Source organism: Diprion similis, chromosome 6, assembly GCF_021155765.1.
Source record: "Diprion similis isolate iyDipSimi1 chromosome 6, iyDipSimi1.1, whole genome shotgun sequence".
Lineage (NCBI taxonomy): Eukaryota > Metazoa > Arthropoda > Insecta > Hymenoptera > Diprionidae > Diprion > Diprion similis.
Window position 1 is genome coordinate 18,898,607 of NC_060110.1, and position 16,055 is coordinate 18,914,661.

General features: G+C 40.8%; 2 protein-coding genes across 3 annotated transcripts; one reads left to right on the plus strand and one right to left on the minus strand.

The window, feature by feature from the left end:
- Positions 1 to 422: 422 nt before the first annotated feature.
- LOC124406548 (radial spoke head 1 homolog) lies at positions 423 to 3,457 on the plus strand. Its single transcript, XM_046881984.1, has 5 exons — positions 423 to 774; positions 862 to 1,088; positions 1,199 to 1,315; positions 1,476 to 1,685; positions 2,948 to 3,457. The coding sequence occupies exons 1-5, from the start codon at positions 423 to 425 to the stop codon at positions 3,125 to 3,127; spliced, it is 1,086 nt and encodes a 361-aa protein (XP_046737940.1). The 3' UTR covers positions 3,128 to 3,457.
- Positions 3,458 to 3,703: 246 nt separating this feature from the next.
- On the minus strand, positions 3,704 to 6,036 carry LOC124407196. 2 transcript variants are annotated; one of them, XM_046883076.1, is made up of 3 exons: positions 5,993 to 6,036; positions 5,568 to 5,767; positions 3,704 to 5,463 (listed from the first exon to the last, which is right to left on the minus strand). In XM_046883076.1, exons 2-3 carry the CDS (start codon positions 5,751 to 5,753, stop codon positions 3,856 to 3,858), a joined length of 1,794 nt encoding a protein of 597 aa, XP_046739032.1. In that variant the 5' UTR covers positions 5,754 to 5,767; positions 5,993 to 6,036; the 3' UTR covers positions 3,704 to 3,855. The 2 variants fall into 2 exon arrangements, with proteins under 2 accessions (XP_046739032.1, XP_046739030.1); XM_046883074.1 differs by having other exon boundaries at positions 5,568 to 5,771; positions 5,997 to 6,018.
- Positions 6,037 to 16,055: the final 10,019 nt, after the last annotated feature.

Sequence of the window (16,055 nt, forward strand, 5' to 3'; positions counted from 1 at the left end):
TGTGACGAGTGGAGAGTAAACGAGCAGCTTCATAAAAAAAAAAGAAAAGAAAAGTACGTATCTGATATGAACCTTCGCAATCGAATTGAATTCGCTCAAAATGAAATCTGAACTTGCGCATGTATCCGTATATATTTGTTTCTAAGAATAATTGCCTGCAGCATTGTTCAGACTGTGTAAATAAGATCTTTGACGTCTTGGAACGGGGTCCCATTATAAAACTTGACTTTTCAAAATGCCTGCAAGAACGGAGGCGAACGGCGAGGGTGGAGAAGAGGACCGCAATCCTCTCGGGGTGAATTTCTAAATTTGAATACCTGACTTGTGCTTGTAAACTCAGTCTCGACAAAGGGAACTTCAAACTCCTGAAAGAGTCTATGTCATAATATTCCTCCCCATACTGTATTCAAAGCCTTTTTAGAATGCGTAGAGTAGAAAATGCGATTATGCTCTTCTCTGCCAAAAATCTTCACTTATTTTATCTTGTATTACACGACCAAATTTCCTTGGTGAAAATATCGACGAATACCAAATCCTCGAACCTTGAACATCAGGAATACGAAGGGGAACGAAACGAACAAGGCGAGAGACACGGTCAGGGTAAGGCACTGCTCCCAAACGGCGATATGTACGTCGGATCTTACTGCAAAGGATCGCGGCATGGTAAAGGACTCTACGTTTTTCGCAACGGAGCGCGTTACGAGGGCGAATGGCGCCGCGGCTTGAAGCATGGTCACGGGACATTTTGGTACCCGGACGGAACTAAGTACGAAGGTATAAAAGCCGGGCTTCCGGATCACCGGGAGGACGCGTGGGCGAGGAAATTTCACTAATGGTAAACCTGACCCTGAATGAACTCAGGAGATTGGAAACGCGACACCAAGTACGGCTTCGGTGCGTATTACTACGTGAACAAGGACGTCTACGAAGGATCCTGGAAGAAGAATCTGCGACACGGTATGGGAACGTACTTGTTCGTGGCGACTGGTACGAAATTTAACGGGACTTGGATCAAGGACCGCATGCAGGGTCCAGGGCAACTCATTCATCCTCGGCACCGCTTCCACGGATTTTGGGAACTGAATCAGGTGGAACAGCAAGTTTTATCTTATCGCAGTCTTATCTCGCTGCGAATTGTTGTGTCCACCATATCGAGTATCAACCGATTGACACCCTCGAGTGTGTCCAAATAATTTAGCCCTACGGTCGAGGGTGCTTCACATTCGAGAACAACTGCATGCAGCATGGACATTACATTCACATCCGAGATCCGGATTACGACGAATCTCGAGAAGAGGTCGACACGCCTGTTGCTGTACGTATAGTCCCATCGCCAAGTTGTAAACGATCTTGGGCGATGGTTGTTAGCTTATAATGTCATACGATTTGTACAGTACTTCCAGTAAAGTATCTGAATTTTTTACTGCGTATCACGATTTATAAACAGCTGTATACACAGAGTAAAACTGTTGCAGGAAGACACTGTTGAGAGAATGGTCGAGGAGGTACCTGAAACCACAGAGGAGGCAATAGAGGATGGAAAAGCGGTTACACAATCCAAGCCACCACTATTCGAAGAGCCATTGCCCTTGAAAAAGGGCGTCATACCCTTGTGGAGAGCCAGGTATATCACAGCGTATAATCCTGACCTGCTTCCATTGGAACCAGCGCCTTTGCAAGAGGAGGTAAGATGATGGTATCATAAGAGTTTGAAATTCTTCGCTGGGGAAGTAAGATGCAGGCAATCGATTGAGCGGAAGTTCTTGATGTGATTGAACAAATGTCGGAAATGCAGTGAATAGGTTTTTTTTAGTAAAAGCCTAGGAAGTTGTTACTATGGATGTAGATTGACGTGACAAAGACTTACTTAGAGTAAGCAGCTGGCTTGAAAGAGAATGGAGAGTGTAAGGAAAATAGTCAGTGTAGAAGATAACTTGCCGCTTTTAGCCGAATTTTTACCATAAGGGGTGAAAGGAAAATGAGAAAAGTCGCTCACCAGATTTATGAAACTGTGATTTGTAAACTGCATTCCATTATCACTGCCTCTGCCATTTTGTTTAGCTAATTTTTTTTCTCAATAGAAGTTTCCCAAAAACGGAAAGAAAAGGTGGGAAAAATTCTAATGAATAATAGGCAAATATTCTACGTTGTCTATAATGTAAAATAATAAAATAACATTTGATTTTGAGTGCCTTCGTAAATAAATCAGAGAAATACGTAACGCTTAACAGAAGCGAGTGGAGAGATGGTTTAATTTTACTGGCAGCCAACTGCGTGATTTCTAATTACGTCTTCGCCGCAGAAAATACTAACATCAATTAGTAATCGCGTCTATAGTAAGCAGTTCCGGTCTTCCGCAGTTAGCTTTACCCGCATTTAATAGCATTAAAAACTATATTAGGCAAACCAATTACAGAATATTACCTCATGAATTTATTGGGCATTATTAAGCTGCCGGAATAAGCAGGAAGTAAAATTCACCGTCAACCAGTTTCTGTTGAGGGGATGCTGCACTTGCGTTGAACCGGCTGAATGCCCTATTTAATACGAGTTTTTGCGTTAATCCCGAACGGAGTATAATAAAATGGATTTTCCTTCTGGTATAAATAATTTATAACTAATGAAACGACGCCTGCTATAGAAGTCGATAAAGGTTTGAAAAAGCTTGCTCGATCTATTGGTACAATAATTAATGAAGCAGTTTTTAATTAAAAATATTATAGAATATCTGGATTGTTTAAAATAAAAGGGAAGTTCCATTCAAGTTCTCGGATTAAGATAATCTGAAAATCCCCAATCATGGAGATTTACTCGGGTACAGGATTGTCTTAAAAGTAACTGCATATTACATGACTGCATCACTTTTTCTTGTTAGAATAATTGTCTTGGGCTGTCGTGGTCGTGAATTTATTAAAATTGAAATTGACAAAATTGAATTGCCTCGCAGGCGTCTACGGATTCGCTAACTGATAAATGCGACGAGGATCTATGGCTTGAAGATATTGAATATCTGAAACACGAAGAAGGAGAGGGTGAATATCACGGCGAGGAAATCGAACGTGCAGAATATTTCGGGGACGATGATGCGACGAGTGCGGATGCTGTGTCAAGTGAAGATAAGTTTTAATGACCACTCATTACCAGTCGTGAGTGTTCAAATTTTAAGGACAAGTTCGACAGATATTTGATAATGGCTATTATTACGATTCGTCTACTGTGCATAATTATTCGAATTAGAATTCACATTTATGACTTACGATAAGACGTTTGCTACTAACTTGCAGTACAGAAAATAGTGTTCGGTCAACCGGAAATTGGGAAACTTTGAATTTCTACCATGTTTCTGTGTACGGATTTTTTTAAAAACGTTTTTTCAACCAGATATTAGTTCCTTTCACTTTATCTAGCGATCGTTTCAGCGTTAATTGCTTGAAGAGTTAGGAAGGTATATTCCTTGGGTGTGAAAATACATCTAGAACATCGTGGATTTATCAGCTGAGAAGATACGAGGAAAGTACGAAATCTGTTCGTCTTTTAACGAGGAATAGAATGGTGTATATAAAAGTCAGTTTCAGAATCCAGAAGTCAAGTTTGAAAAATTCAAATAAGGCTTTGAAGAGGAGAAATTGGATTATTAGAAAAAAAATTAAACATCAAATTCTGTGAAAACGTTCCAATTTAAAAAAAATTTATTTGGCATGTGAGTGTCGGCAAATTTCTGAAATTGGGAACTAGGAAAATTCAATGATAATCCACGATAAATATTTTTGTCGCACCTTATAATTTATATTTCACATCGAAAAAGTATGAAAATACCGAAATGATACAGTGAAGAGATAATGTTGCGTAAAATGGTTAGTCACGTACGCTGCAGAGCGGGCAGTACAGTGTACGATGGTCTTCGCACAGAACCCGATTACAGTTTGCACAAACTGTCCGGGATTTTCGATCGTTAGATCTTGGGCAAAATGCACACCTTGCCCGCTTTCCAGGGGTACACTTTGCGCGGACCATAGGCTCTGCAATGTCCAAAATTTCTTCGATATACAATCGCAAGTTCCGACGTAGATTTACAATCTGTAGTCTCGCGCGAAGATGCGGCTCGATCAACGCTCTAACTAAAGTTTTCAAAAACTGTCTTCTAGCCAGTAACTGGTTGTTCCCATTAAAATTATAGAGCACCATTGCGTTGATGCCTACTTGATCGAGCATGGCCATCCAAATTCTCATAGGCCATCGTAACGTTTTTCTCGCTGTGGTATACTCGTGGCACATTTGATTAAATGTATCTGTGCCACCTTTTGTTGAGTCGTAAAATTTGATAATTTCTGGTTTTTGTGACTTCTGATCGATTTCAGCAGTTTGATGGAAGGTTGAAAGTAAGAGAACAATTTTCTTCTTTTTTGGAGTGTAACAAACTAATGATTTGCTCTCATCGAATGCAAATCTTACGGATGAAACAGGCCCTGCTTTTCTAAAACTAGCAGGAATTTGTCTTCTATTTCTTTTGATTGTACCGACCATTGTTAGGGAATGATCTTGTAACATCTTGTCAAAGATCTCAATGGAAGAAAACCATTTATCACACGTCAGATTTCTTGAGGTCCCATGAAGCGGCTCGGATAATTTTCGCAAGTAGTAAGATGGAACACTCTCGTCAGGCTCCGTCGTCACTTTCCCTACGTATGGCTCTGCGGTGTACATATAAAATGTCTGTGAATCATTCAACATGACAATTTTTATGCCGTATTTATCAGGCTTTAACCTGTTGTACACTTTAAATGGACAACGTCCCGGGAATGAAACCAATTGTTCATCAATTGTGCAATACGATGCTGGCGTGTAAAACTTCGTGCAGTTAGAGATAAAGGATTCCCACACTTCGCGTATTGGGGCAAATTTATCTATTTGTCTTCGCTGTGGTCTGGTATATTTATTGTCAAATCGTATCATCCTCGAGAGGAAGTTGTATCTGCGACTCGACATCGTTGCGCGATATATTACCGCACCATAATCAGCAGACCACAAGTCACCAACGTTTGTAGAAGATGTTTTCTGCAAGCCCGAGAAATAAAGTATTCCGATGAACGCTTTCAGTTCATCCAATCCCACGTTGCTGTACACATGATTTACATAATTTTCTGTTTCTACTGAATCTCGGTATCGTGTAATTTCTTCATTTGTATGAAGAACGATTTTTTCCAGGATAGTGTTATTCAAGAGTAAACTCCATGCTTCGAGTGGAGTTCTAGCATTCCATGCTTCCCCAACTGGACCCGGTAAAAAACTCGAAACATGATCTTGGTGATGTACTTTTTCTCGTGCCGCTGAGTACCACTGGTACCCGTCGTGTCCATGAATGACACTGGGTTTCCTAGGACGACAAGACGTTGCAGTGCCTCGAGTAGTTGGCCTTCCACGTTTCCTTCCAGTCGGGACCTTATGTTGTTGTTGACTTGCAGACTGTAAAAAATCAATTTTATACCATTACACTTCCATGGTCAGAAAAGAAAAAACACTAAATGGAAATATATTCGTGTAAAACGATGCAGTGTTCTTGTTCTTACCTCTGATTCACTTTCATCTGTGGTTTCCAAGTCAGATACAGTTTCTTCAGATTCGGAGTTTGTTACTTCTTCTATGTGATCGCTTTCGTCATCCGAAGACAGCCGGTCATTGCCTTGTTCTGTTTCTTCTTTCTCGCAGATTTTTTTGACTTCCTCAATACTTCGCAAATTATATCGGTGACTCATCTGCTTTCTTGATTCTGCTTATGAAAAAAAATGTGAATTCATACATGTTTTTCTCTTGCAAAACTAATTGAGGAAATACGTAGAGAACTATGATAGCAATATGAGGCACATAGTTATTCGAAAATTTCACTCAGGAAGTACGTAAATGATACTACAACTCAATTTCTGAGAACCAGAACCTAATTGCGCGATTCTAGGTGCAATATACAATTTGCAACAAAGGAATTAAATTGAATTACCTCAACGTAACAGTAACGTAAGTACCACAATGGAGTGTAAACACACCTGCCGCGGAACCCTAGTCTTCACTGTTCGTAAACAAGCACTGGCTGACGCTTTTACCGACCTAACCTAAACCTACACCAATGCACTGAACCCACTGAACACTCTATGAATTATGTCACGAAGGTCGCGCGGAAACGTCGTCTGCTAGATTAGGGCCGTAATTCAAATTTGGGTTAGGGTGCACGTGCGGCCACTAGTGGGATTCTAGAACTTACACTGACACAATCTGCAAGCCTGTTGCTCTGTTTTTTCCTTCAGTTTTCTCGATAATTAGGCAGGAGCGAATGAATAAATTGACAGAGTACTTATAAACAATCAAAGAGTAATTACGGGCATACGGCAGTTGAGCCAAATTATTATTTTTCCGGTACGGACATGAGTTCGAGTCTGCAGCTACTCAACCCGCGGCCATGTGATAAGCCGCTGTCATTTTTTCAAGTTTTCTTTAAAATTGGTAAATAATTGAAATGAAATTGAGAAGCAATTAGAAGCGTGCATACTACGTGGGGCGAATTATCATTTTTTGTTAGGCACATACATACATGAGTTCAAACTGCCGCTACTTGACCGTCAGCCACGTCACGAGTCGGTCAGACTCTCGATGCTCTCGATACTTTAACTCGCCGAAGGCTATCGCGCAAGTAGCCAAAAGTAGCCAATCCAAAGGCTTCTCACGGGCGCCAAAAGTCACCGTTGAAAATTCGTATGTGGTCAGAAAAGCCTACTTTCGCTTGGTCAAACTTTTAAAATCGAAATCTTTAGCAAGATGGACTAGTTATTGGAATTCCTACAAATTCATTAAGAAACTAACACATAATGATAATAGAATTATTTTACTACCTGAATATATTAAATCTTTTATGGGCGACAGTAGCATTTCTATGATGCTTAATTTATTTTTTCAAAAATTTTTACAAAGCCAACTTTAAGCTGCAAATATTTTGGAAAGATTTCGAACTACTTCATTTTTGGTTACAATTAATCGTTTCAAGAATATTTCTATGAAGAATTTATTCTTGATTTGTTGCGTAGTTTTAAAATTATGAATTGAAAAAAATTTAATGCCTTGAGTTTTGAGAATATCCAAAAAATTCTGGAACATTTTCTTTGCTAGAAACACGTTAAAGATATGTAGAAGGCTAAACCAATTTCCTGAGTTTTTCCCCAGATTTGGAAGTAGTAATTCGGTTTTAATTGAGAAAAATTACGTAGATGCTTGAATAAATATAAATAGAAAAATTTATTTTACCTTCTGTATAATGTTCACGTGCTTATCAAATTATATTTTTCTTCGCAATTGTTGAAATGCTCAGCATTGATTATTGCCAATTCATGGTTCTTTAAAGTACTAAAAAGACGGGAAAAAATATTTTGCCCACAGGGTAAATTTTGAAATGTTCACAATGACATGAACAACATTGAGAAATCAACAGTTGTTTTTCAATAACTGATTTTCAAGGGGAATAATCCGTTGGCTTTCAAATGATCACATCCTGTTTCCAACTCAACATTATCCATAAAGTAAATTTTTATCCTGACAGCTATACGTACTACATACATGTATAAGTACGACTCGAAATCGCGATTGATATGAAACTGTAATGGCACGAGATAATAATTTCACTGAATTGTTACATCGATACTTTCCGAAATATGTAGTTATAATCTGCTATTCTGTATCGAAGGAAGTTGAAGCGAGTATAGCAACACCTTGCACTGTTTCACATTTATTCAATTTATTCAAATTCATTTATATGTGGTTTGTAGCAACGTGCAATAACAAGAGTACCAAAAACGGTAATCGAAAGTAGTGTGGTCGAAAGATAACACAAGAATTTCTTTACACGCATCTACAAAGATTTGCCTATTGCATTAAACGTATGGCCTGGTTTTATGGATAGTAATCCTATGGGGTTATAATTGAAAATGTAGATCACTTTGTCAGAAACCATAAATCATCCTTATCATATAAAAATATCTTTTTTGGAATATTTTTGACAAGTGCGCGTGATGGATTCTTATTATTGTTAAGTGAAAAGCATGTCAACCCAAACAGTACAGACACGTGGCTGTGGAATTTGATATAGATGGCAAAAAATAAGTCGATGATTGGTTGCAAAATCTTCCGAAAGCTTCGAGTTTTCTGTGTCAAATGATCCGTTGCTTATCTTTAAGAAAAATTATCAATGCTAGCTTCTATCACCGATATGTCAGAAATATGTTTTTGTTTATAAAACTATGCGATATCTGAGAAATATCAGGAACCTGTCCGCTGAATATTACAACCTCGATTCAAATTGATGAAATTTCAAATCTTACAAAATCTCGGAGCACTTGACTTCCAGAAGTTAAGTTGTGCAAATACGTGATTTTGAAACGGGTGAAGCAAGACAAAAAGCTATAGCCTACAATTTGCAAAGAAGTTGAAACTATTTCATCACGTTGTCGTGACATACATTATATGCATGTATCTCCACAATGGATATCAATCGCTAACTGAAGATATATATTTTCACGAATATGAATATTTTCATGAATTCTCTACAAGTATATGCATCTCTTTCACCTCTCACAAGTATACTTTTCCATATTCCATGATAAAAGTGTACGAGTGTCGGTGTAAAGTACGTTAGCAAGTTGCCAAATAATATTAGAGTACACGAAAAAAAAGTATATAGAAATGAACAAACATTACATAAAAAAACTAACTTATTATCTTGGGATTGAAAAGTATGTACATACAATACATATAACCTTAAGCAGCATGTGAAAAGCAGTGTATGAGATGGTTATTATTGTAACTTGTAAGTATAATGGATACGAAATGTATAACATTGCATTGTTTTATGTAACCTGAATGAAAATAAATAAATAAACGAATTTCTGTATGTTTTCTTCAAATTTCCTCAACTGTCTGTCCTACATTATTTCCATGTCTTTTCTGCGTTGCTCAGGGTCCCATTTGTCAAGAAAGAGACGTACAAATCGATTCTGAGTCGGAACATTTTTTGCTGAAAAAATTTTCTTTTATTTTGAACAATGCTGATAACAAACTGCTTTTAGTTAGAATTGAGTAAATCGAAGAAATTTCAGCGTAAAATTACTCCTGGTATCAGGAGAACATCTGAGCCGAGGTGGTCGATCAAAAACAGAGACTGACTGATTGACTGCTTGTAACGTCGATGCTGTGTATCTGAACACATGCCTGCTTGCTTGAAAAGGATTGTGATCGCTTGCTTACATGCTACGTCCGCTTAGAATAAGGCTAATCGGAGAAATTTTAGCGTAAAATTACTCCTGGTATCAGGAGAACATCTGAGCTGAGGAGGTCGATCAAAAACAGAGACTGACTGATTGACTGCTTGTGACGTCGATGCTGTGTGTCTAAACACATGCCTGCTTGCTTGAAAAGGCTTGTGATCGCTTGCTTACATGCTACGTCCGCTTAGAATAAGGCTAATCGGAGAAATTTCAGCGTCAAATTACTCCTGGTATCAGGAGAACATCTGAGCCGAGGAGGTCGATCAAAAACAGAGACTGACTGATTGACTGCTTGTGACGTCGATGCTGTGTATCTGAACACATGCCTGCTTGCTTGAAAAGGCTTGTGATCGCTTGCTTATATGCTACGTCCGCTTAGAATAAGGCTAATCGGAGAAATTTCAGCGTAAAATTACTCCTGGTATCATGAGAACATCTGAGCCGAGGAGGTCGATCAAAAACAGAGACTGACTGATTGACTGCTTGTGACGTCGATGCTGTGTGTCTGAACACATGCCTGCTTGCTTGAAAGGGCTTGTGATCGCTTGCTTACATGCTACGTCCGCTTAGAATAAGGCTAATCGGAGAAATTTCAGCGAAAAATTACTCCTGGTATCAGGAGAACATCTGAGCCGAGGAGGTCGATCAAAAACAGAGACTGACTGATTGACTGCTTGTGACGTCGATGCTGTGTGTCTAAACACATGCCTGCTTGCTTGAAAAGGCTTGTGATCGCTTGCTTACATGCTACGTCCGCTTAGAATAAGGCTAATCGGAGAAATTTTAGCGTAAAATTACTCCTGGTATCAGGAGAACATCTGAGCCGAGGAGGTCGATCAAAAACAGAGACTGACTGATTGACTGCTTGTGACGTCGATGCTGTGTGTCTGAACACATGCCTGCTTGCTTGAAAGGGCTTGTGATCGCTTGCTTACATGCTACGTCCGCTTAGAATAAGGCTAATCGGAGAAATTTCAGCGAAAAATTACTCCTGGTATCAGGAGAACATCTGAGCCGAGGAGGTCGATCAAAAACAGAGACTGACTGATTGACTGCTTGTAACGTCGATGCCGTGTATCTGAACACATGCCTGCTTGCTTGAAAAGGCTTGTGATCGCTTGCTTATATGCTACGTCCGCTTAGAATAAGGCTAATCGGAGAAATTTCAGCGTAAGATTACTCCTGGTATCAGGAGAACATCTGAGCCGAGGAGGTCGATCAAAAACAGAGACTGACTGATTGACTGCTTGTGACGTCGATGCTGTGTGTCTGAACACATGCCTGCTTGCTTGAAAGGGCTTGTGATCGCTTGCTTACATGCTACGTCCGCTTAGAATAAGGCTAATCGGAGAAATTTCAGCGTAAAATTACTCCTGGTATCATGAGAACATCTGAGCCGAGGAGGTCGATCAAAAACAGAGACTGACTGATTGACTGCTTGTAACGTCGATGCCGTGTATCTGAACACATGCCTGCTTGCTTGAAAAGGCTTGTGATCGCTTGCTTATATGCTACGTCCGCTTAGAATAAGGCTAATCGGAGAAATTTCAGCGTAAGATTACTCCTGGTATCAGGAGAACATCTGAGCCGAGGAGGTCGATCAAAAACAGAGACTGACTGATTGACTGCTTGTGACGTCGATGCTGTGTGTCTGAACACATGCCTGCTTGCTTGAAAGGGCTTGTGATCGCTTGCTTACATGCTACGTCCGCTTAGAATAAGGCTAATCGGAGAAATTTCAGCGAAAAATTACTCCTGGTATCAGGAGAACATCTGAGCCGAGGAGGTCGATCAAAAACAGAGACTGACTGATTGACTGCTGGTGACGTCGATGCTGTGTGTCTGAACACATGCCTGCTTGCTTGAAAAGGCTTGTGATCGCTTGCTTACATGCTACGTCCGCTTAGAATAAGGCTAATCGGAGAAATTTCAGCGTAAAATTACTCCTGGTATCAGGAGAACATCTGAGCCGAGGAGGTCGATCAAAAACAGAGACTGACTGATTGACTGCTGGTGACGTCGATGCTGTGTGTCTGAACACATGCCTGCTTGCTTGAAAAGGCTTGTGATCGCTTGCTTACATGCTACGTCCGCTTAGAATAAGGCTAATCGGAGAAATTTCAGCGTAAAATTACTCCTGGTATCAGGAGAACATCTGAGCCGAGGAGGTCGATCAAAAACAGAGACTGACTGATTGACTGCTTGTGACGTCGATGCTGAGTGTCTGAACACATGCCTGCTTGCTTGAAAAGGCTTGTGATCGCTTGCTTACATGCTACGTCCGCTTAGAATAAGGCTAATCGGAGAAATTTCAGCGTAAAATTACTCCTGGTATCAGGAGAACATCTGTGCCCAGGAGGTCGATCAAAAACAGAGACTGACTGATTGACTGCTTGTGACGTCGATGCTGTGTGTCTGAACACATGCCTGCTTGATTGAAAGGGCTTGTGATCGCTTGCTTACATGCTACGTCCGCTTAGAATAAGGCTAATCGGAGAAATTTCAGCGAAAAATTACTCCTGGTATCAGGAGAACATCTGAGCCGAGGAGGTCGATCAAAAACAGAGACTGACTGATTGACTGCTTGTGACGTCGATGCTGTGTGTCTGAACACATGCCTGCTTGCTTGAAAGGGCTTGTGATCGCTTGCTTACATGCTACGTCCGCTTAGAATAAGGCTAATCGGAGAAATTTTAGCGTAAAATTACTCCTGGTATCAGGAGAACATCTGAGCCCAGGAGGTCGATCAAAAACAGAGACTGACTGATTGACTGCTTGTGACGTCGATGCTGTGTGTCTGAACACATGCCTGCTTGCTTGAAAAGGCTTGTGATCGCTTGCTTACATGCTACGTCCGCTTAGAATAAGGCTAATCGGAGAAATTTTAGCGTAAGATTACTCCTGGTATCAGGAGAACATCTGAGCCGAGGAGGTCGATCAAAAACAGAGACTGACTGATTGACTGCTTGTGACGTCGATGCCGTGTGTCTGAACACATGCCTGCTTGCTTGAAAGGGCTTGTGATCGCTTGCTTATATGCTACGTCCGCTTAGAATAAGGCTAATCGGAGAAATTTCAGCGTAAGATTACTCCTGGTATCAGGAGAACATCTGAGCCGAGGAGGTCGATCAAAAACAGAGACTGACTGATTGACTGCTTGTGACGTCGATGCTGTGTGTCTGAACACATGCCTGCTTGCTTGAAAGGGCTTGTGATCGCTTGCTTACATGCTACGTCCGCTTAGAATAAGGCTAATCGGAGAAATTTCAGCGAAAAATTACTCCTGGTATCAGGAGAACATCTGAGCCGAGGAGGTCGATCAAAAACAGAGACTGACTGATTGACTGCTTGTGACGTCGATGCTGTGTGTCTAAACACATGCCTGCTTGCTTGAAAAGGCTTGTGATCGCTTGCTTACATGCTACGTCCGCTTAGAATAAGGCTAATCGGAGAAATTTTAGCGTAAAATTACTCCTGGTATCAGGAGAACATCTGAGCCGAGGAGGTCGATCAAAAACAGAGACTGACTGATTGACTGCTGGTGACGTCGATGCTGTGTGTCTGAACACATGCCTGCTTGCTTGAAAAGGCTTGTGATCGCTTGCTTACATGCTACGTCCGCTTAGAATAAGGCTAATCGGAGAAATTTTAGCGTAAAATTACTCCTGGTATCAGGAGAACATCTGTGCCCAGGAGGTCGATCAAAAACAGAGACTGACTGATTGACTGCTTGTGACGTCGATGCTGTGTGTCTGAACACATGCCTGCTTGCTTGAAAGGGCTTGTGATCGCTTGCTTACATGCTACGTCCGCTTAGAATAAGGCTAATCGGAGAAATTTCAGCGAAAAATTACTCCTGGTATCAGGAGAACATCTGAGCCGAGGAGGTCGATCAAAAACAGAGACTGACTGATTGACTGCTTGTGACGTCGATGCTGTGTGTCTGAACACATGCCTGCTTGCTTGAAAGGGCTTGTGATCGCTTGCTTACATGCTACGTCCGCTTAGAATAAGGCTAATCGGAGAAATTTCAGCGAAAAATTACTCCTGGTATCAGGAGAACATCTGAGCCCAGGAGGTCGATCAAAAACAGAGACTGACTGATTGACTGCTTGTGACGTCGATGCTGTGTGTCTGAACACATGCCTGCTTGCTTGAAAGGGCTTGTGATCGCTTGCTTACATGCTACGTCCGCTTAGAATAAGGCTAATCGGAGAAATTTCAGCGAAAAATTACTCCTGGTATCAGGAGAACATCTGAGCCGAGGAGGTCGATCAAAAACAGAGACTGACTGATTGACTGCTTGTGACGTCGATGCTGTGTGTCTGAACACATGCCTGCTTGCTTGAAAGGGCTTGTGATCGCTTGCTTACATGCTACGTCCGCTTAGAATAAGGCTAATCGGAGAAATTTCAGCGAAAAATTACTCCTGGTATCAGGAGAACATCTGAGCCCAGGAGGTCGATCAAAAACAGAGACTGACTGATTGACTGCTTGTGACGTCGATGCTGTGTGTCTGAACACATGCCTGCTTGCTTGAAAAGGCTTGTGACCGCTTGCTTACATGCTACGTCCGCTTAGAATAAGGCTAATCGGAGAAATTTTAGCGTAAAATTACTCCTGGTATCAGGAGAACATCTGAGCCCAGGAGGTCGATCAAAAACAGAGACTGACTGATTGACTGCTTGTAACGTCGATGCCGTGTATCTGAACACATGCCTGCTTGCTTGAAAAGGCTTGTGATCGCTTGCTTATATGCTACGTCCGCTTAGAATAAGGCTAATCGGAGAAATTTCAGCGTAAGATTACTCCTGGTATCAGGAGAACATCTGAGCCGAGGAGGTCGATCAAAAACAGAGACTGACTGATTGACTGCTTGTGACGTCGATGCTGTGTGTGTGAACACATGCCTGCTTGCTTGAAAGGGCTTGTGATCGCTTGCTTACATGCTACGTCCGCTTAGAATAAGGCTAATCGGAGAAATTTCAGCGAAAAATTACTCCTGGTATCAGGAGAACATCTGAGCCGAGGAGGTCGATCAAAAACAGAGACTGACTGATTGACTGCTTGTGACGTCGATGCTGTGTGTCTAAACACATGCCTGCTTGCTTGAAAAGGCTTGTGATCGCTTGCTTACATGCTACGTCCGCTTAGAATAAGGCTAATCGGAGAAATTTTAGCGTAAAATTACTCCTGGTATCAGGAGAACATCTGAGCCGAGGAGGTCGATCAAAAACAGAGACTGACTGATTGACTGCTTGTGACGTCGATGCTGTGTGTCTAAACACATGCCTGCTTGCTTGAAAAGGCTTGTGATCGCTTGCTTACATGCTACGTCCGCTTAGAATAAGGCTAATCGGAGAAATTTTAGCGTAAAATTACTCCTGGTATCAGGAGAACATCTGAGCCGAGGAGGTCGATCAAAAACAGAGACTGACTGATTGACTGCTTGTGATGTCGATGCTGTGTGTCTAAACACACGCCTGCTTCCTTGGGAGGGCTTGTGATTGATTACTGAGCGAAGCACTGATCAAAAGTCGTGGCCGAAAAGAATGAAATTTACACCAACTTTTTAAAGGATAGGGGACGATAAATCACATACTCATAGGCTTAAAGTATTAGTTTCAGTTTATTCGGTATGTCTTAATTGTAGTACAGGTGCTTTGGTGTCAATGTATGGTACTTCAACGAGTTCTCAAATAGTATTATGGTGGAGGACAAAGAGAAACGCAAAAGGACGAATCAACAGTGCATATGAAATATTACTCTTATGTGATGAAGAAGTGCAATATACATAACCTTAGGCAGAATATGAAAAATGTTATATTAGATATTGGATAATGTAATTTGTAGGTAACGTTTAAGCCCCGGCTTGCGTGCAGGGGCAATTGGCTCTATGCAGGAAACGATATGTACAATATTGTATTGTTAACAAAAAAAAAACTGTATTGTTACTGTTTGATGTAACCTGTATTGAAATGAATACGTGAACGAATTGATTTCTAATTTCTATTTACTACTGGCTTTCTTATCTGTTGGTGCTACAATCTTTGAAACCTCTTTGTGGCTACGCTCAGGGTTCAGTTGGTCGGAAAAGAGTGATTTGAATCGATTTGAAGGCATATAGTTTTTCACTCCAAGATATAAGAAAAAGCAAGGTATTTGCTTTGGATTTCGTCCGAAAATTTTTACCATTCTGAATAATGCTGAAATCAATAAATTCATGCTCTTTAACGACCTAATTTTGCGAGAGGCATATATTGCGTGCAATGCGACTTCGCTGCGAGTAACGGATTACGAGTTATGACGAAAAACGAAAGATTGTCTTGGTTATTCCTCTGCTGTTGATCCTAAGTTTTTTTTTCGTATCTTTTTCATATTTCCGAGGGTCCAACTATTGGAAAAAGAGTCATCCAGAACGATTTTGAGACAAAAAGTTTTTGAGCTCTGAAATCTGCAAAAAAACAAGTCTAACCCCTTTGAATTTTTCGAGTCGAAATTCGGTCAATCCCTTAAAAAGAGTTAAATTGATTCTTTGATGCAGTATGTCGTCGTCATTTTGCAAGAGGAATCGATAAGGCGTACCGAAATATGCTGCGAGCAACGGATCAAGGGTGTACAACCGAAGAGCGAAAGATTTCCTTCTCAATTAACATTACTGAATTTGGCTGAAATGAATTGCCTTAAATGAATTTTTTGAATCGGTGGTCATTTCGTAGTCATAATAATGTCCGAAACTGCATTATCCACTTTGTA

Coding starts and splice junctions, on each gene's coding strand:
- LOC124406548 (XM_046881984.1), top strand. CDS start 423: ATGCGTAGAGTAGAAAATGCGATTATGCTCTTCTCTGCCAAAAATCTT. Junction 775..861: donor GGACGGAACTAAGTACGAAG/GTATAAAAGCCG, acceptor GAATGAACTCAG/GAGATTGGAAACGCGACACC. Junction 1,686..2,947: donor CAGCGCCTTTGCAAGAGGAG/GTAAGATGATGG, acceptor ATTGCCTCGCAG/GCGTCTACGGATTCGCTAAC.
- LOC124407196 (XM_046883076.1), bottom strand. CDS start 5,753: ATGAGTCACCGATATAATTTGCGAAGTATTGAGGAAGTCAAAAAAATC. Junction 5,464..5,567: donor CAGATGAAAGTGAATCAGAG/GTAAGAACAAGA, acceptor GATTTTTTACAG/TCTGCAAGTCAACAACAACA.